The 22,623-nt window shown below is 37.5% G+C and overlaps 1 protein-coding gene across 1 annotated transcript in view; it reads right to left on the bottom strand.

The window, feature by feature from the left end:
• Positions 1–781: 781 nt before the first annotated feature.
• Positions 782–22,623, bottom strand: part of RBM41 (RNA binding motif protein 41) — a 63,287-nt gene continuing 41,445 nt past the window's right edge. Inside the window, exons 5-7 of the mRNA XM_006871069.1 lie at positions 9,641–10,044; positions 2,559–2,706; positions 782–936 (exon numbers count right to left, since the gene is read on the bottom strand). Of these exons, the coding sequence (XP_006871131.1) occupies positions 782–936; positions 2,559–2,706; positions 9,641–10,044 (707 nt within the window). The remainder of the gene's footprint in view (positions 937–2,558; positions 2,707–9,640; positions 10,045–22,623) is intronic.

Raw genomic sequence — 22,623 nt, 5'->3', positions numbered from 1 at the left:
TCACCAGCTGCTCCTTGGAAACCCTATCCAGGGTCGCTATGGGTTGGAACCAACTTGATGGCACTTAACAACAACAATATTTAACATAGATTAGAGAATTAATGTTTATTGCTTTGAATTGAATGATTTACTCAATGATATCTTGCTTAAATGGACACAAGAACACCCATGTTTTGATCTAAAAGATTCCTTTAAAAAAATATATGTTTTTTTTTAAGACACTGATCACCTAGCGGTAAAGAATTCACTAACTGTCAATTGACTTATGAAACTACCTACTGCTACTGCTGATGGTTCTGACTTAACAGCATTTGTTGATGTTTAAGCCTGGGGTCCTGGTCTTTTGTTAACTAGGTGGCTGAAATTAAGGTCTGATGGGTTCCAGCAAATATATATATTTCAAAATTAAATTAGTTTGTTGTTCTGTAAATAGGAGGCAGTTGTGAAAATAATGTAATCTCTAGGGACAAATATTGAAGGCCCCTGAAAAAAGTATAAAGATAAAAATAAAAAATCATAGAAATAATACTTTCTAATTTATCCCAAGAAAAGGATACTTTTTGTACCCTACTTGTCATTTTCAGCAAATCATCTTTGATTGTAGAACATGTTTTCTACCAACTCTCTCCATATCCCGAAAAGAAGTATCTTTAGGAGTTTTTCACCACTCTCAGTTAGTTTGTCTTCTTCACCTCCAAACAAACTGCTGTGTTTATACAAATCTTAGATCCAAGTTTCGATTGCAAGAAAGACCAACCAGGACCCACAAACTCTTGATCTTTTAGCTGTCACTGATATCTGTAGCACAGGATCTGAGAGAATCAGCCTGGAGAGCTGACTGTTGTGTTTTGTTCTTTCCAAATTCGATGACCAATATTTTCCCATGTAGTTTATATCCATTTATTAGATGCAATGCTTGCCTTGCCATCTCCTTATCTAAAAGAGAGAAAGAAAGAAAGAAAGAAAATCACCACATGAATTGACATTGTTAAAAATTCAGTTCTATTCCACGTCTAGCTTAGGTTCTTTGGCCTTGGAGTTACATGTCAGGCCATAAGGCCATACAATCACTGGTAGTTCTCTTTTCCACAATCTCCAGTTTGTTTAACTCAGCAAGGTTAAAGTAATGGCTACGAATAATGACAATAAAAAATACAAATAGACATCTGAGGGTTTCTTCCAATTGAAATACAGAAGGAAAGAAACTACGCTATAGCTAATATGCTAAAGCATTCTAAACTATAACTAATATAAATATGGCTCCACTTTAGATAATAGATTATAGGTAATATGAGAACCTCATCATATTAAAACTCAGAAGCAGAGACAAAAGAAGCACTTGTGGTATTGAAGACATTTTGACACTCTCCCTTTGATAGGCGAATAGTTGTGAGAGCCCTCAGACAAGACAAATAAGTAACCCTTGCAGGTATGTGGTTACTTGATAGTATACAGTTGAACAGCAGAAGTATGCAACTTGTGGGTCTCCAAGCCTGGATTGAGAAATAAGGGAGGGATTACTGCTAGGAGTCCTTGAAATCATAAGTAGACACACAATGTCTTTAGACTGAAACAATAATGTATGCTATACATTACAAATGTTTAGATATGCGTAGCTGGTGCTACGATTACTAAAACACCTATCCATTTAAAATTAACATTGAATTTACAAAGCCTTTTTTCATTACATACTTTCCAAGTAATGGATCATATTATGTGATGGAGGTCTATGAAATATTTTTTTAAGTTTAAAAGGGGTGTCCGTAGTCAAAAAGACTGACGACCACTGGTATAGAGAATCCACGAATCTTTAACAAGCCAGGAGAGGTGGCACAAGGCTGGATGAAAACTAGATGGAGGGGAGTTTGGCAGTACTGATGTGTGAAAGTACTTGCCTACACATAAGTGTAATGAAAGATACCGCTCTTACCTTACCTCCCCCGAAAAGACATATTGTCTGGTCTGTCACAGAAACTGAAATTCCTATATTATTCTTTCCTTTAGATGAAGACACTGAAGCCATATGTCTATATGCAAACTATATGTAGAAGAAAGTATCATCACTAATTGGAGTCCTGGTATGACGCTCGTGGTAATGCCTTGGACTGCAAGGTCGGTTTGAACTGCAAGGTCAGTGGTTCAAGCTCACCAGGCACTCCTTGGAAACTCCATACGTAACAACAACAATCGCCACTAATTATGCATTATTAATCAATTAGCATATAAGTTTGCAGTCAGTGAGTCTTAAAGGCAAGTACATGTGTTTTGATCAGAATACCAATCTATTACTTTATAAGAAATAGAATTATCATTTCAACTAGAAATAATATTGTCAGGAAAGGAAAAGTAAATTTTGGTACGGCGGGAAGGAAGTGCCAAGATTGTGGAAATTGAGATCGACCTTACCACAATATGACACGTAGTTAAGGTGGCACTGCACTCTAATTGGAGGAAAGAAAGCACCAACAAGGGGATAGAACTCAAAAATCAGAGAGGTTATAGGCAGTCTTAGTGAACTGATGCTGCAACTGAGTAGTCTTTCAGATGAAGTTACTCACTGGGAAAGGTGATGAAAGCCTGGCCTCTCATGCGTCCAGTCATCATTCGAAATTGAATTGGAGGTCCTTTTTTCTCCTGGAACCGGGCGAATAATGAGACAAGATCCCTTTCAGTTACCCGAGGGCTGAGGTTCTTCAGATATAACACCTAATGCAAACCGATGACAACAAGAGATATCTCATGAGGAAGGTAAGGCCACTCTTTCATTATAGTTAAACGGGTTTCAGAGAACGATGGTAAATTAAAGATATGCATCTAATTTCACTCCTCCCCAAAACACCTAGAAAACCATAGGTTTTTAAAAATTTTTTTAGCGTAAACTCGCAAGGTCAGGAAGAACAAAAATGGAGACAAGAGCAGGTAGAAACTAACTCAGCACACCCAAGAAAATTTAATCTTAAACCAGAAATGAAAAAAGTCAAAACTAGTCTAATACACACTTAAGAGTCTTCAAACAGTCCACGAATTTATAGCTTCATATGCCTCTGGAAATAGATGTGAACAGATGGAATTAAAATGAGATTGTTACTGTTAGGTTCCATTGAGTCAGTTCCAACTCACAGAGACCCTAGGCACAAGAGAAAGAAACACTGCCCAGTCCCGCATCATCCTCACAATTGTGATGTTTGAGTTCATTGTTACTGCCACTGTGTCAATCGTCTTTTGGGGGAACTTCTTCTTTTTCACCGATTCTCCATGATGTCCTTTCTCCACAAACTGACCCCTCCTGACAACGTGTCCAAAGAATGCCATACTTGCTTCTAAGGGGCATTTGGGTTGCACTTCTTCCAAGATCTATGTGTTTGTTCTTCAGGCAGTCCATGGTACTTTCAATATTCTTCTCCAATCCCATAATTCTCCCATACTTCAAATGCATCAACTGCCTTCCTTATTCATTGTTCAACTTTCACATGCATGTATGATGACTGAAAATTCCATGGTTTGGGTCAGGTGCTCCTTAGTCCTCAAACTGACATCTTTGATCTTTAACATTTTAAAGAGACCTTGTGCAACAGATTTGTCTAATGTAATATGCTGCTTGATTTCTTGACTGCTGCTTCCATGAGTGTTGATTATGGATCTAAGCAAAATTATGTCTTTGACAACTTCAAGCTTTTCTCCATTAGTCATGATGTTATTTATTGGTCCAGTTGTGAGAATTTGGTTTTCTTGATTGAAGTGCAGTCCATACTGAAGGCTGTAGTCTTGATTTTCATCAGTAAGTCCTCTTCACTTCCAGCAAGCAAAGTTGAGTCATCTGCATATTGCAGGTTGTTAATGAGTTTCCCTCCAGTCTTGATGTCATGTACTTCTTCACAGAATCCAACTTTTTGGATTATTTGCTCAGCACAAATATTGAATAAGCAAGAGTTTGGAACAGGCTTCTCTGATAAACCTCAAGAGTACAAATCTAAAAATACTGACTTGGGATGGGGAGTTTTACCAACAAATGGTTCAGTCAAATCACCTTAAAAGAAAGCTCAACAGAAACAAAGGCCCCTTAGGTACTCGAATTTTCCAATCAGCTTTTCAATCTCCCACTATAAGTACGAACATGTACTATCAGATATGTGAGTAAAGTTTCTGATGTGAAAGACTGGGGACAAAATAAATAGAAAAGAAAACAAATGAGAGAAAATAGAGACCATGAAGAGAGCATGGTGGCTCTGTATGATAAGCACTGGACTGCTATACCACAAGGTCGGCAGCCCACTAGCTGCTCCTTGGAAGAAAGATAAGGATTTCTGCTCCCACCAAGACTTACAGCCTAGGGAACCCTATATAGGGTTAGTATGAGTTGGAATCAACTCTATGGCTCTTAACAACAACAATGAAGGGAGGGAAAAAAATCAGTAAAACACCATTAATATTCTCAGGGAAATTAGAGAAGATATTGTTATCTATTAGAAAAGGGATGCTATTAAAAAAAAAAAAAATGCTTACAGAGAACAAGTTCTCACCAGATAAGGTCCATACTAAGACTGTTTCCTCTAACATGAACATTTTTGAAAAAAATCAAGAGGACTTCTGGTTGAGATGGCTCTGTATTTGCTTACATGTATTTTCTGTATTCCAAAAACATACATCCATACACATGTTGTTGTTGTTAAGTGCCATCGAGTCGGTTCCGACCCATAGCGACCCTGTACAGGGTTTCCGAGGGTGTAAATCTTTACGGGAGTAGAAAGCCTCATCATTCTCCCGCGGAGCGCCTGGTGGGCTCCAACTGCTGACTGTGTGGTTCGCAGCCCATTGCTTATCCTATGAAACCACAGTGCTCCCACAAACACATATACCTATCTGTATATACTGGACTGCTAACTGCAAGGTCAGCAGTTCAAACTCACCTGCCACTCTTGGGAATCCAATACGGGGTCACTGTGAGTTGGAACTGACTTGACAGCATATGACAACAACATGGTGTATATCTATAAAGTCTATAGCATATATATTAACATATATATGCACATATAAACGCAAAAAGATACAGCTAGGCTAAAAAATAAGATAATCATTTTTGTAAAAAAGAAAAATCGAAACTGTAAGTGATAAGACAATGAAGCGCCTCCCTATGCAATGCACAGTGCCATTTGCACGGTTTAAATTTTAAATAAATGGCAATTATACTATATGCATTCTTATATAGCTAACTTTTTACCCCATTTTAAAGACTGCAATTTTTTAAAGTTTTACATTTACAAAAAAATTGAAATACAGAGCGTTGCATATACTCTGCATCCAGTTTCCCTATTATTAATATCTTATATTAGTATGATCTGCTGGTTACAACAATGTTGCTGTTGTTAAGTGCTGTTGAGTCGGTTCTGACCCATAGCAACCCTGTATAGATAGGGTTTCCGAAGAGTGGCTGGTGAGCTTGAACCACCAACCTTGTGGTTCAAACTGACCTTGCAGTCCAGCACATTAACCTGCAGCGCCATACCAGGACTCCAATAAATCAATACTGATACATAATTATTAACCAATGTCTTGTTTCTTTATATTTCCTTAGTTGTCCCCTAGAGTCCTTTTTCTGTACCAAGATCACATCCAGGACACATTACATTCAGTTGTTATGTATGCTGAGGATTCTCTTTGGGTTGTGGCAATTTCTGACTTACATGGTTTTGACAACCTTGACAATTTTTTGAGGAGTATTGGTCATTTATTTGGTACGATGCCCCACTACTGAAATTTGTCTGGTGAATTTTCTTTCTCATGGTTAAAATGGAGTTGTATGATACTGGGATGAAGACCACGGAGGTAAACTGCCATTTTCATGACATCATATCAAGTGTAAATAATAGCAACATATTGTGACTGCGCATGTTGATCTTCATTACCTAAATGAGGTAGTCAGTGCAAGTTTTCTCTACTATAAAGCTACTCTTCCTTTTCTATGCTGTAATCTTGGGAAGGAAGTCTCTATGAGTAGCCTACACATAAAGAGTAGGGAGTTATTCTCCCCCTCTTTGAGGGTGGAGTATTTGTCTTTTTCTCCCCCATTTATTTAATTAACAATCGATCTATAATTTATGTAGACTCATGGGTATTTATTTTATAATCGGGGTTACAATCCTACACTATCTAGGTTTTTGTACAAAGCTTTCCACTTTTGAACATCTGAAGCTCTTTCGGTTGGTTCCTGTGCCCCTCTGACATACTCCCAAAACTTTTTTGTTCGTTTTGTGTATTTCTACACTTTCTAGTACTAGATGATCCTCTAAGCTTAGTCTTGTATATTGCCTGCCTAGTCCTTAAAACAGTTATTGTCCCTAGCAACTCCTGGTTCCTTTTATTGGAGAATGGCACTACAAATTAAGATCTGGATGTTAAGCTTGTTGATATTACTGGGGTGTTGTTTCTTCTGGTCTCTCTCAACCGATGCATTCAAATTGTGACAGATGAAAAACAGTATCTACAACCTGAGTATATACACACATCTACAAATACTTCTATACATTAACCATTTGTATTGATATAAAATTAGACATGAGTTCATTCTGATGTTGCCGACTCCAATCCTTTACCACAGGGTCCTCTTCTCATCTGTAAATGCTCACTCTAATAGTGAAACCTGACTCCCACTATCTGTCACTTATTTATCTACCTGTTCTATTTCAGTATACAAGTATAGTAGTATCAGTATTGTTAACCCACACCATCATGGGAAACAACTTTGTCAACTATAGTATATTGATCATATGCCATTCACTTTGCTTTCAGTCTTCCAGACTCCACACATTTCCAAAGATATTTTTCTCCCTGTTTCCTTCATTGAAATTGTTTGATTCATTTGTAACATAGTTAAAATCTCTTATAATAGCCTACCATCTTCCCTGGGAGCCCAACATCCTAAATGATATTTAAGTATTTGTATACAGAGAATACCAGAAATATTTTTACCTATGTTTTGTCAACTCTGTGAATGCAGTTGACTGTGTGGATCATAAAAAATTAAGGATAACATTTAATTGAGTGATAATTTCATTGTGTTTTTGTAGAACCTGGACGTGAATCAATAGCAGCAGTTTGAATAGAACATCGGGATATCGTGTAGTTCAAAACTGGAAAGGGCGTGTGACAGGGTTATGTCTTCTCACCTAATTTATTCAATTTGTATGCTGAATAATCTGGGAAGCATACAAAGTAGATTGTGACATCAGGATTGGAGGAAGACTCTAACAACCCGTAATATGCAGATAACATGACACTGATTGCTAAAATGAAGATGACATGAAGCACTTACTGAGGAACATCAAAGACTATATCCTTCAGTATGGATTATACCTGACAAGACAAAAACAAAATCTGTACAACTGTACTAAGAAACAACATAATAAATGGGAAACAAATTGAAGTTCTCAAAGATTTCATTCTATTTGGATGAATAATCAATGCCCATGGAAATAGCAGTTAAGAAATCAAGTGATATATTGCATTGTAAAAATCTGTTGCAAAAAATTTTAAAAGCAAAGATGATGACTAAGGTGTGTATGACCAAAGCCATGGTCTTTTCAATTGCCTCATAAGCATCTGAAATTTGGATAATGAAAAAGGAAATAGAAGAAGAAATGATGCATTCAAATTGTGGTGTTAGTGAAGAAATAGTGGACATATTTAAAAAATATTCAACAGGCAAATAGACAAATGAATTGATACTTTTCTACAGTGAAATACTACGTAGTTCATTATACACTGGAATTGAATTTCAAAAACATAAATATTGAGTCAACAAAGCAAGTTTGGAAGAATATGTAAAGTATGACATAATTTATGTAGTTTTAAAATGTATAAAACTATATGTTGTTTAAGTGATTGATTACTAGCCAAAAGGCTGGTGGTTCAAATCCACCCAGAGGTATCTCAGAAGACAGGCCTATCAAATCACTTCTGAAAGGTTTCAGGGTAGAAAACACTATGGGACAATTCTACTCTGAAACACATGAGTCACCAGAAGTCAGAATCAACTCGATGACAACTAACAACAACAACAACAACAACAGAATTTCAGTAAAAATGTAAAAACATACATGGGAATGAAAAAGACCAAATTCAGGATAGTGGTTAGCTGTGGAAAAAAGGGAAGAGGATGGGAATGTTAAGGGATATGTAGAAATATGCAGGTTTATCTGTAATGGTTTACCTTTTTAAAATTAAGCAACTATAGAACATGCTAAGACTTGACAAAGATGACTGGTTGAGTACAAAGGTGTATAGTTATATCTATAACTTTTGTATATTGGTAATATTTTATAATAAACATAAAACTCAAGTTACTCTTGAGCTAATACCAAGAATATACTAGAAATTCAGAAACTGAAAGGAAACTGCTTTAATAGTCTAATGTGCAATCTCTTAAAAAAAAAAAAAAAACCTGTATAGGACAATAAGATATTTTTTTTTTTTTTTTGGTTTTGCTTTTAAAATTAGACAGAACAAAGTTAATGTTATAGGAACTGTGTTGCCTCTTTGGGTGATATGATAATGAAGAGTTGTTTTTTTTTTTTTTATTTCACACGTAACACATACCATGAGTATGAAATAATGATCTGATCAACAAAACAAGAATTCGTTATAATTTTACTTAGTTTCATGTTTGCCAATTTCTCAAGATTTAGAGGACAAGTGCTTGTAACTGATGCTTAGCTACTGGTGATATAAGTCAAATGTCAGGTGAAACATTCTGAGGAGAAAGCTCATGTGGTACACTTTACTTACTTCCAGTAACAACGGTTACTGGATAATGTAATCCTTTGAATATTACTTGATTATTAGAGATTAGTATTCCTTCAAGTCAGCCCCTGGTGAGGTGCTGTAGGATAAACACTGGACTGCTAACCATGCTAACAGCAATGTCAGCAGCTCAAACCCACCTGCTGCTCTTGGAAACCCTTATACAGCAGATGTGGGGAAGCTTTTTTCTGCCAAAATTTGTAGTATCATTCATGGGTCATAAATTATCAACTTAAAAATTAGCCCCCTAGTGTGATGGCTGGAGTCCTGGTGTGGCACTGTAGGATAAACAGTGGACTTCAAGGTCAGTTTGAACCACAAGGTCGGCAGTTGAAACTTACTAGCTGCTCTGAGGAAATCCTACACAAGGTCGCCATGAGTCAGAACTGACTCCATGGCACAACAACAATGTGATGGATGGATGCAGTTGCCTTGGCAGGGCCAGACCAAATTATTTTGAGGGCCTTATGTGGTCTGTGGGTCGGACGTTTTCCAGCCCTGTTATACAGTACCTCTTTGAGTTCGAACAGATTCCACGGCACATAACAACAACAACCTTCCTTCAATTCATGTTTCTGGTAGTTATGAACCTGATTCTCATAAAAATTTCTTTAAAATTTCAAGTGTAGTTAGAACCTTAGAAAAGCAAAAAGTGCGTCATAGGGAATATGCTACTATGCAGAGAATGAATATGCAGAGAAAGAGTAGCCAAGATCAAATCATCCCTGTGCCTCTCATGTGATTCTTTGGTACGATTACAATTAGTTTAAAAGTATTACTTTAGGGAGAGGGAAATAAAATGAAAAGCACCCATTTGTTTTCTGTTTTTTAAATTGGCCTATACCTTGTTTGGCTCCCCTGGATTATATGAAGAAAACATAGGAATTTTTCGGATCTCTTCCTCTGACAAACGATTTCTCTGGATCTCATCTTCTGGGACAGATTCTATTGGCTGCGTCAGCTTCTTAGGCCCAGTCCAACACTGCTGAGGTGAAAAATCAATAACTTTTGCCACATGGAGACTGGGACCTTGGCCCTGTGCTGCCTGTTTTCCCTTGTCCTGTAGTAATGGCGGGTTCTCAGCTGTATCACTATCTCCCACTGATGTAGCTGACACCAGTGAGTGGGAAGCAAAGGGTTCACCTCTCATAAGTTGGAACTCTTCAAGACGTTTTTTCATTATCATCTCTTGGTAAAAATTTTCCAGGTTGTTCATGGGATCACCTTTGTTCTTCTTTTGGGGGTCATCTGGATCAAGACAAAGAGATAGGGAAGTTCTACAAAGCCTACCAATACAACCTTTGATAAATTTAGAAATTAAATCTTGGATGTCAGATATAGAAATTCTCCTGGGGCAGGTCTTTATAACCTGTGATAAATGACCCCATTATATACCTATTCTATTATACTGCAACCCAAGCAAGGCTGGGACTATGGTGAGGCAAGTGAGGCAGTAACACTCAAGATCATATAAATGCATGCACCTCTAGCTGATAAGTACATTTAAAATGCATAACCAGTATGGGATTATCATACTTCACAAAATTAACAATAATTCCTTAGTATCATCTAATACCATGTTCAAATTTAAACTGCACTATCTCAAAGAATGTCTTTCTACAATTGGTTGTTCAATTTGGGATCAAAACCAAGCATTAATTAGACTGTTAGGTCTCTTAAGGCTCTGTTTCTAAAACAGCTACACTTTCCTTTTAATCCTTCCACCCCAGATCATTCTTCCCCATACCATTGATTTATTAGAGAAATCAGGTCATTTATAGAACAAATGGATTTGACTAATTGTTTCCTCCTGGTATTGTTTAAATTATTCCTCTACCCACCATATTTCCTGGAAACTGGGAGTTAAATATAGAGATGTGCTGTGTAATACTAGCCACATGTTAAGTGCTGTCGGTTTAAACCGACTTTGCAGTCGAGTGCTTATCCTGCAATACCACACCATGACTCCACATGTAGCTATTTAAGTTCATTTCAAACATACCAGTTCCTTAGTCCTACTAGTCACATTTCAAGTGCTCAAAACCTCCATGTTGGACAAAGCAGATAAAGATTATTTACATCATTGCAGAAAATCAAATTGGACAGTGCTGACCTAAAGATTTGACTGATTAAAGCTTATTACAATTATTATCATTTTAGGCAACAAATTGTGCGGTGTACTTCCAATTGAATTATATCATCAGGTATGTAATGTTTTGGGATCTCATTTTTAGGGACACTGAAATTAATCAGTGCATTCAGATGGTGTTAGTCTGACGCCAACATTACAAAATTCTCCCATTTACTTTTTCAGTTTGTTGTATTGTGGTGGTTTGTATGTTACTGTGATTCTGGAAGCTATGCCAGCAGTACCTTAAATACCAGCTGGGTTATCCATGGTGGACAGTTTCCAGTTGAGTTTCCAGACTCAGCCAGTCTAGGAAGAAGGAGAGACTGACTACTTCTGAATATTTACTCACTGGCCACTAAAAACTAAAAACCTTATGAATAGCAGTTGAACACTGTCAGATAGCACTACAATATTGAATACTGAAACATGAAAAAAGCACCAGAATACTATCAGATACAGTGTTAAAAGATGAGCCCCTCAGGTTGGTAGGCACTCAAAATACCACTGGGGTAGAGCTGCCTCCTCAAAGTAGAGTTGACTGTGATGACGCGAATGGAGCAGAAGTACTGGGACCTTCATTTGCTGATGGGGCACAAATGAAAATGAGGAGAAACAGCTGTATACATCCATTAATAATTGGAGCATGGAATGTATGAAGTGTGACTCTAGGAATATGGGCATTGTCAAAACTGAAATGGAATGCATAAAGATCGTTATCCTAGGCATTAGTGCACTGAAATGGGCTGGTATGGGCCACTTTGAATCTGAATATCACATGGTTTACTATGCTGAGGATGACAAATTGAGGAGAAATGGTGTCACATTCATCATTTAAAAGAACATTTCAAGATTTATCTCAAAGTATAATGTTGTCTGTGACAGGATAATTCATACGCCTACAAGGTAGACCAGTCAATACAACTATTATTAAAATTTATGCACTAACCACTAAATTCAGTGATGATGAAATTGAAGAATTTTACCAACTTCTTCAGCCTGAAATTTATCAAACATGCAAACAAGATGTAATGATAATTCCTGGGGATTGGAAGGACAAGGTCGGAAACAAAGAAGAAGGATCAGTTGTTGGGAAATATGACCTTGGTGACAGAAATAATGCTGGAGAGAGCATGACATAATTTTTCAAGACCAATAACTTCTTCATTACAAATACCTTTTTAAAGCAATGTAAAACATGGATATATACATGGAATTCACCAGATGGAAAACACAGAAATCAAATTGACTACATCTGTGGAAACACATGGATGAAAATCTCCATGTCATCAGCCAAAACCAGGCCATCTGTTGCTTATATGCAAGTTGAGGCTGAAGCTGAAGAAATTTAAAATAATTCCATGAAAGCCCAAATATGACCTTGAACATATACCACCCGAATTCAGAGATGATCTCAAGAAGTGATTTGATGAATCAGACACTAATGACTAATGACCAGAAGTTGTGGGATGACATCAAGAACACACAGGAAGAAAGCAAAAAGTCATTAAGAAGACAAGAAATAAGGAAATGACCAAAACAGATTTCAGAAGAGATTCTGGAACTTGCTCTCCAGCATAGAGATGTTAAAGCAAATGGAAGAAATGAGCAAGTAAAAAAGAGAATAGAAAATTTCAAAGGGCAGCTCGAGAAGACAAAATCCAATATTATAGTGAAATGTGCAAAGACCTGGAGTTAAAAAACCAAAAGGGAAGAAGATGTTCAGAATTTCTCAAGCTGAAAGAACGGAAGAAAAAAAAATTGGCCTCCACTTGCAACACTGAAGGATTCTATGGGCAAAATATTGAATGATGCAGAAACTATCAAAAGAAGATGGAAGGAACTGATTGGAATACCTAAAAGGGGTTCTAGAACTTACCCAGTAAAATAGGCCTCTTGTGGAGCCTTTGCAGTGTATAGGACCTTAGGTGGAATCCTGAGCCCTGTCCAGAACCTTCTGGGGTAGGTCATTACACTAGAAAGGACAAGTAGATCAGCCTGGAATAGCTAGAGCAACAGAAGATACATCTTCAAAGAAAGATCAGCAAGAAAAGCCCGAAACAAAAATGGCGTATGATTGGCTACTACAAGAATAAGCAAGTTGTTCACCAGGAAGCCATCAAGGCAAGCAATCAAGTCCCTTCAGGAAAAACCCTCCTCCAAGACTAAAACTCAAAGGGAACACATGAGCAGGCATGTAAGCTTGCTGGAGACCACACTGGTCTATTGGTGAGTGGAAGAGGGGGAAAGGCAGCAAATGAAGAAATAGGCTGAGTTTAACCATGTTCCACAGACTCTTGTTGACCTGGAGATGAGAGAGAGAAGAGGAAGGGCTGGTTGGTCCATTGTATGGTGATACCTGGGGACTCCTGAGCCCATGAACAAGGACACAGCCACAGAGGGCTAGAGCTGAGAGTGAAGCATCCAGCTGACATGAAGTGAGGAGAGATGCACAAGAACATGCAAATTTGCAGATAGCATTTGACCTAGCCTCAATGGCTTGATAATCAGAACTCTACTAGAAGAAGATTTAAAAAAAAACAAACAATTTTTGATAAACAAAATAAGTGTAAATTGCTACAATTTGATGAACTTTACCTATATTTATGTATGTAGTAGCTCAAAATACCAACAGAGAGGAATGGCGTCTTCACATCAAGTGTCAATCCTATCCCCTCTGTATACAGCATAGATAGGGATGGGCAACTCAGACACTGGCTACCTAAAATGAGGGGGCAATAAAGGCACGAAGTGACTGGCTTACAAGTTTTCAAGACGGAATTTAGTTTAAGAGTGTGCAGGGGAAGATAGAGTCCTCACTGAATAGTTTTCATCTTGTCTAGATGGGTCTGGTGAAAGGAGATGCAGGTAAGATTCTTATGATTCAATAGTGAGTAATTGTTATCATGACTAATTGCGACTGTCACAACTGTAAAGGTAGAAGTTTTATAACAAAAATGGGGTAGTAGTTAATCTTACAGTCCAGAAACAGAGGACCATAGGACCGTCAAGGGAGAAGAGCACAAGCGGAATGCGGGGCCCTTATCCAGAGAAGCAGTAACACCAGAGATGGAGGCAGAGATGAAGACATGGAGAGAGGGAGCAGCTGAGGACTCTAGACTCATGGAAAGAGAGGGACTGAGTGCTGGTGGCCAGGAGGCAGGCTTGCAAAATGTTTCCTTTGGTTATTTAAATTATTATATGTGCCAGAGTATGTTTGTGTACATCTTCCCACCCCCTCAAAAAAAATAACAGAGGGAATGGAAGCAAATATTGGTGAATGATGATATACAGAGGAGATTGTAATCATTGCAATGAAACAATGGTATAAAGCTGATGTTCTCCCATGTAAACTAATACTCGGTTCACAATAAAAAATAAATAAAAGAAGAAGACAATGGAAGGGATAAACAGAGCCATTATTGTTGTTGTTATTGTACCAAAGAGAAATGGCCAATGTTCAACCATTTCAAGAGGTAACATATGATCAAGAGCTAATGATACTGAAGGAAGCATTCCACGACGCACTAAAGGCAAAGAACAAGGCTTGGAGAATTGATGGAATACAAACCGAACTCTTGCAACACACGGATGCAGCACTCGAGGCACTCACTCATCTATGCCAAGAAATTGGGAAGACAGCTATCTGGCCAATTGATTGAAAGAGATCCATATTTGTGCCCATTCCAAAGAGGTGACAGACATAACAGAATGCCAAAATTATCAAACAATATCATTAATATCACATACAAGTAACATTTTGCTAAAGATAATTTTAAAACAGCTACAGCAGTATACTGACAAGGAAGTCCCAGAAGTTCAAGCCAGATTCAGATGAGGATGTGGAATAAGGGATCTAATTGCTGACATCAAATGGATCTTGGCTGAAAGCCGAGAATAACAGAAAGATGTTTACCTGTGCTTTTATTGACTAGGCAAAAGCCTTCGATTGTGTGGATCCTGACAAGCTATGGACACCATTGTGAAGTATGAGTATTCCAGAACGCTTAGTTATGCTCATGAGGAACCTGTACATAAACCAAGTGGCAGTTTTCGAACAGAACAAGGAAATACTGAATGGTTTAAAATCAGGAAAGGTGTGCACCAGAGTTGTATTCTCTCACCATACTTATTCAAGCTATGTGCTGAGCAAATAATCAGAGAAACTGATTATATAAAGAATGTGACATCAGGATTAGAGGAAGTCCCATTAACAACCTGTGATATGCAGATGATACAACTTTACTTGCTGGAAGTGAAGAGGACTTAAAATATTTAATTGGTGAAGGTCAAAGACCACAGCTCAAAGGTGAATCTCACTCAAACCATGGAGTTTTCAATAGCCTCATATGCATGTGAAAGTTGGAAAATTAATAAGGAAGACTGTAGAAGAACTAATGCATTTGAGTTATGGTGTTGGAGAATATGAATAGTACCATGGGCCTCCAAAAAGAACAAACATATCTTGTGTTGGAAGAAGTACAGCCAGAGTGCTCCTTAGAAGCCAGGATGGCGAGAGTTCCATCTTTGATTCTTCAGACATATTATCAGGAGGGACCAGTCTCTGGAGAACCGTATCAAGCTTGAAAAAGTGAAGGGTCAGTGAAAAAGAGGAAAGCCCCCAATGAGATGGATTGGTACAGTGGTAGTAGCAATGGGCTCAAGCATAGCAAAAATTGTGTGGTCGGCACAGGACCGGGCAGTGTTTCGTTTTGTTGTGTATAAGGTCACTATGAGTCGGTACTGACTTGAAGGCAGATCTATCACTTACTAAGGGTTGTAAAATTAGAATCTCCTAATTCTACTATATCTTTTTCATTTATTAGCTGGAATTCCATAATGAACTTACCATCATCAATTATTTCAGATTGTTAAATCCATATCATGGAGTCCTGGTGTGGTACTGTAGGATAAGCACTGGACTGCTGGTTCAAACTCACCAGCGGCTCCTTTGAAACTCTATACAGGGTTGCGATAAGTGTGGTGACTCGACAGCACTAACAACATGTACATTTCATGCATGATACATGTTTGATCTTTTGCCACTGTTTTCAGCAAATGTTCAATAGTAACCAATGATTATTTTTAGTATTATTAAGAGATTTACTTTTTATGCTTTAAAGTGTTTGAATTAAGTATAGCCATGTTTTTTTTTCAAAAAAAGATCAAATTATCTCACTCAAACCTAGAATATTTTTGTAGACATACTTGACTCTTATACTATAATTTCTTTATACTATAGAAATATATACTGGTGTGACACTGTAGGGTAAGCACTGGACTGCTAACTGAAAGGTCGGCAGTTCAAACCCATGAGCTGCTCCTCAGAAACACTATTCAGTGTTGCTATGAGTCTGAACCATCTCAGAATATACGTGTGTGTGTATGTAACAATCCAAATATTCTAACTGATATGGACTGAACTGTGTCCTTCCAGAATATGTGCTGGAATCCTAACCTATGGATGTAATCCCATTTGAGAATAGGATTTTCTTTGTTATGTTAACGAGGCAATGTCAGTGTCCTGTGTGTTCTAACCCTAATCACTTCAGCGTTATAAAGAGATCAGATTACACACAAAAAGCAAGTACAAATAGGGGTAGAGATGCCACATGAAGATGGCCCAGGAATGCCATGACTACAGAAGCTGACATAAGTGTCTTCCCCCAGAATTGACAGAGTCTTCCCTGTAGCCAAATGTCCAGTATTTCGACTAGACTACTGAACCATAGGAAATCAATTTCTGTTCTTTCAAGTAGTTTTGTTACAGCAACACTAGCCAACTAAGACACAAATGATAATGAAACCACTGAGCACACTTTTATGCCTTTGCTGTTACTTTTGTCCTTGGAATATAACCCATTGTTGTTAAGTGCTAATGAGTTGGTTCTGATTCAGAGTGACCCAGTATAGGGTTTCCGAAGAGTGGCTGGTGAACCTGACCTGCTGACTTTGCAGTCTAGCACATTAATCCACAGCGCCACACCCAGACTCCATAACCCATTAGGAACATACAAATGTTGTATTTTAAAGATACTTTAGGTAACTTCATATGGTTATGCTACTAACTTTATTTAAAGTTAGGCTTCATGTTGTTTGTGAATTTTAGGAGTTGATTGTTTTGCTGTTTTTACTTTATATTTGTTCTTTAATTATGTAACATATTTAAATAGGTCCTATGTAAAAACCATAATAACACAGTGTCTTCACAGCATTCTCATTTCCATCACTATGCCTGCATTCTGCTTCCTTCCTTCCCTGTAATACTTTTTATTAGGTTTCAGATTATGGATCCATTGTTGCTTTCGTGAAAAACAGATATGCCTATTTGCTTTTATTTTATATATATATTTTTGTTGTTAGGTGCCATCGAGTCGGTACGGACCCATAGCAACCATATGCACAGCAGAACGAAACACTGCCTGATCCTGGGCCAACCTCACTCTTGTTGCCACACTTGAATCCATTGATGCTGCCACTTGGCCAATACATCTCCGTTGGGGGTCTTCCTCTTTTTCTCTGACCCTCCACCTTACCAAACTTGATATCCTTCTCCAGCGACTGGTCCCTCCTGCCAATATGCCCAAAGTATGAGAGATGGAGTTTGGCCATCTTGGCCTCTAAGGAGCACTCTGGCTGCACTTCTACCAAAATGGATCTATTGGTTCTTTTGGCAACCGATGGCACACTTTCGCATACATATGAAGTTATTGAAAATAACACAGCTTGGGTCAGGCGCACCTTAGTCCTCAAGCTGACATCTTTGCTCTTCAATACTTTATAAAGGTCTTGTAAAGACTTGCCTAATCCAATATGTCATTTGATTTCTTGACTGCTGCTTCTGTGAGTGTTGATAGTTGATCTAAGAAGAATGAAGTCCTTGACAACTTCAATCTTTTCTTCGTTGATAAGAATTTGTTTATTGGTCCAGTGGTGAGGATATTTGTTTTCTTTACATTGAAATGCAATCCATACTGAAGGATGTACTCTTTCAGCTTCATCAGTAATTATTTTAAGTCCTCTTTACTTTCAGCAAGCAAGGTTGTATCATCTGCATATCACAGGTTGTTAATGAGTTTTCCTCTAATCCTGATGCCACATTTTTATTCACATAACCCAGCTTCTTGGATTATGTGCTCAGCATACAGGATGAATAAGTGTGGTGAAAGAATAGAACCCTGTCACACACCTTTCTGAATTTTAAACCATTCGGTGTTCCCATGTTTTGTTCGAACAACTGCCTCTTGGTCCATGTTCAGATTCCTCATGAGCATAAGTAAGTATTCCTGAATGTTGTCCATAGCTTGTCACGACCCACACAATCGAAAGCCTTTATGTAGTCAATAAAGCACAGGTAAACATCTTTCTGGAGTCCTGGTGTAGCGCTGTGGGTTAATGGGCCAGACTGCAAGCTGCTCCTCAGAAACCCTAAACAGGCTTGCTATGGATCGGAATTGACTTGATGGCACTTAACAACAACAACAAACATATTTCTGATATTCTCTGCTTTCAGTCAAGAACCATCGGACATCAGCAATGACATCAGTTAGTCCACGTCCTCTTCTGAATCTGGTTGAACCACTGGAAGTTCTGTGTCAATGTATGCTTGTATCTGTTTCTGTATTACCTTTATTAAAACTTTACTCACACGGGATATCAACGATATTGTCCGATGATTTCTACATTCCATTGAGTCACCTCTTGTTGGAATGGGCACAAATATGGATCTCTTTCAATCAGTTGGCCTGATAGTTGTCTTCCAAATTTACTCTTTGGAAATTACAAATATGCTATAGATAGGATTTTGGATTTTTAAAGCATATTTCTGTAATAGAATATAAGAAGTGGTATTGATGAGACAAAACACAAGTGTATATGAAATTTTCTATATATTATAAATTCTACTTCATAAGAAGTATACTATTTTGCACTTCTATCAGCAAGGTATATTTATGAACAGGTTTCTTAAGATAGAAAAGGCACTAATCATTAAGGAAAAGATTGATGAATTAAATTATACAAAAAAAAAATAATAACAACAAAGATGGCACGGTTCCGGAAGGAGGTATCCACAGAATGGGAAAAGCTATTTGCTACACAAATAAAAGAAAAAAAGACTTGAATGCAGAATACATACATTAAAGCCTATAAATCAACTAGAAAAAGATGAACAACTATTATTAGAAAAGAGGATATACAGATAGATAATAAATAAGTGAAAAAGTGTTCAACTGTCAATGACTTAAATACAAAGAGGCTTCAAAAAGTTTGTGGAAATAATGAAGCAAAGATAGTGAAGTTTTTTTTCATGAACTTTTTGAAGTTACTTCACTTAAGAATTGAAACCATAAAACTCTTAGAAAACAAGGGCAAAGCTTCAAGACCTAGGCACCCACCACCCACCCTTTCTGTTTTCTTTTAACTTTTTATTGTGATTTGGGTGAAAATTTACACAGCTAATCAGTTTTCCATTCAACAGTTCATATATGTTTTCTTTCATGTCATTGATTGCAATCCTTACAATGTAACAGCACTCCTCCCTGGTTTCTGTTTCCAGACATCCTCTTTTCCTTTCTTCTAAACTGTGTCTCTAAGGAGCTCTGGTAGTGTAGTGGTTACAAATTGGCTACTAACCTCAAGGTCGGCAGTTCGAAACTACGAGTCATTCCGCGGGAGAAAGATGAGGCTTTCTGCTCCCGTAAAGATTTACAGCCTCGGAAACCCTGTGCAGGGTCGCTATGAGTTGGCACCGACTCCATGGTACTTAACAACAACAACAAACTGTGTCTCTGGGCAAATGCTGCCATTTTTAATTTTGACTGGTCGATTGTTCTAAGGAATTTGTACCTCCCTGATGTTATTGCTCACCTTACAGACCTACTTTTTGGCTCTAAAAAGTTGAGTCACAGGGGTGAGTTCAGTTCTAGGCTTGAAGGATGTCTAAGGGCCATAATCTGGGGTCCACCAGTCTCTATCCAGTCTCTGGTCTTTTTCATGATTTTGAGTTTTTTCCCCACATTTTTTCTCCTACTCTATTCAGGGCTTCTATTGTGATCCTTTTGAGAGTGGTTGGTAGTTGAAGCTGGGTACCATTTAGTTCTTCTGAACTCAGGGATATAGATGCTGAAGTTCATGTGGTCCATTAGTCCTTTTAACTAACTGTTTTCATGCATCTTTGACTATCTTCAATTTTCTTTGCTTTGAACAGGGAGATACCAATAGTTGCATCTTAGATAGCTACTTACAAGACCCCAGTTGCTACTCACCAAAGAACTATTCTACTCGAATTTTCTTTGTGGACTGTGTTGTGCCAATTGCCCTTGATGTCCTCCTGTAAAGTATCCTGGCCCAGTGACTCATTCCTTCAAGGTGCTTAGTCATGGGTAAGATGCTTTTCCTAACTTAGCCCCCTGTATACACTATAATCCTGGATATAGGTACAACGTTTGTAAATAGATATATAGGAATGTGGGTACATAGTCCCATTCACCTTCCAACATCTGCTCAGTTTGTGTAAGACATAGCTTTTGGCAATGAATTCTTAGAATGAGCAACAAAAGAAAAACAAATAAACTGGACTTAATCATAATAAAAACTTTTCACCAACAAATGAGAAAATCTAAATGAAACAGACAAATTTATAAAAACATAAAACCATCTAAATTGATTCAAGAAGAAACAGAACATCATAAAAGACATATAGCAAGTGATAAGACTGAAACAATAATCAAAAGAAGCTTCTCAAGAAAGAAGAGTCCAGGATAAGGTGGCTTCAATGGGGAATCCTTTCAACTTTTGAAAGAGAAATCAAGACAAACAAAGGGAAAAAAAAATCAAATACATGGCAATTTGACAACACCCTCCTTAAAATAAAATGGGTAATTATATTTTAATTAAATAAAAATGAAATAAAAAAAAATCCTTGAGTCAAATAAGACCAAAAACACAACTTACCAAAACCTTTCGGACACAGCAAAAGCAGTGCTCAGAGGGCAATTTACAGCAATAAATGCACACATCCAAAAAAACCAGTAAGAACCAAAATCAACACCTTAACCAAACATCTTCAACAATTAGAAAAACAGTAGCAAAGTAAGCCTAGAGTTACCAGAAGAAAAGACATAATAAAGGTTAGAACAGAAATTAATGAAATAGAAAAACAATGGAAAGAACCAACAAGAGTAGAAGTTTGGTTCTTTGAAAGTATTAACCAAATCAACAACCCACTGGTAAATCTAACAAAAGAGAAGATACAAATAACATGAATAATAGTGATGTTATAACATAACCAATGGAAATTAAAAGGATACTAACAGAATATTATGAAGAATTGTACTCTAACAACTTTGAAAGTCTAGAAAAAATGGACAAATTTCTAGAAACATATGACTTACCTATACTAACACAGGCTTAAGTAGAAAACGTGAACAGGCCTATCGCAAAAGAAACTGATCAAGTCACTAAAAAAAAAAAAAAAAAATCCAGGCCCAGATGGCTTTACTGGTGAATTCTAACAAATATTCAGAGAAGAACTGATAATAATTCTACTCAAACTGCTCCATAATACAGAAAAAAATGGAAAACTCCCAAATTCATTTTATGAAGCAAGCCTAACTTTGATACCAGGCAAAGACATCACTAAGAAAGAAAACTAAAGACCAATATGCCTCATGAGCATACATATAAAATTCTCAACAAAATCCTAGCAAATATAATCTAAAGTATATATATATATATAAAATAATACATTATGACCAAGTCAGATTAATACCACGTATGCAGGAAACTACTAGCTGTTACAAGGGAGAAAGATGAGGCTTTCTGCTCCCATAAAAATTTGCAGCCTCGGAAACCCTGTATAGGGTCGCTATGAGTTGGAACCGACTCCATGGCACATAACCATGCAGGAAAAATTCAATATTAGTAAAAGAATCAACGTAATCCACCATATAAAGAAAAGAAAAGAAAAGAAATAAATCCATAATCATATCAATCTATACAGAACAAGTATGAAGCACTCATTCATGATAAATATACTAAAAAAAAAAAAAAAAAAAACAGGTAAAGAAGGGTAATTCCTCAACATAATTAAGGGCATATATGGAGTCCTGGTGGGATATGTTCAAAGACATATTTTGGCTATCTTCAGCTTCAGCCTGAAATTGCACAGGCACAGTCTGCCCCGACCTTGTTTTTTTTAAAATGTTTTATTGTGAATTATATGATAGTTCACATGGGAGAGCATCAGATTTACATTCATCCTATCTTGTATCATTTCATTCTATGGTTACAATCCCCTCCATGCATCATCAACCAACCAAAGGGTATACCCTGCAAAGCCTGCACCCCCCCCCACCAGGTCATCAGCACACAGCCCCTCTCCCTCCCTGGGTCTAAAGTCCCCAGCTGCTCCATCTCTCCACGTCATCATCTCTGCCTCCATCTCTGGCATCACTGCTTCTCTAGGTAGGGTTCCACTCTCTGCTCTTCTCCCTTGATGGTCCCAGGGACCTCTGCTCCTAGACTGTAAAGTCAATCAAGTCAATCACTCCCCTCCTTTTGCTACAAAATGTCTACCCTCACAGTCAGTCCTGATAGCAATTATTCACTGTTGTATCACAACAGACCTATCCATATCTCCTTTCATCAGTCCAGCCTACACAGATTGGATACTACTCAGTGGAGATTCTACCTTCCTC

Source organism: Chrysochloris asiatica, unplaced genomic scaffold (assembly GCF_000296735.1).
Source record: "Chrysochloris asiatica unplaced genomic scaffold, ChrAsi1.0 scaffold00159, whole genome shotgun sequence".
Taxonomy (NCBI): Eukaryota; Metazoa; Chordata; class Mammalia; order Afrosoricida; family Chrysochloridae; genus Chrysochloris; species Chrysochloris asiatica.
The sequence above is the reverse complement of the archived record's forward strand: the minus strand, read 5'-3'. Positions and strand labels throughout refer to the sequence as shown.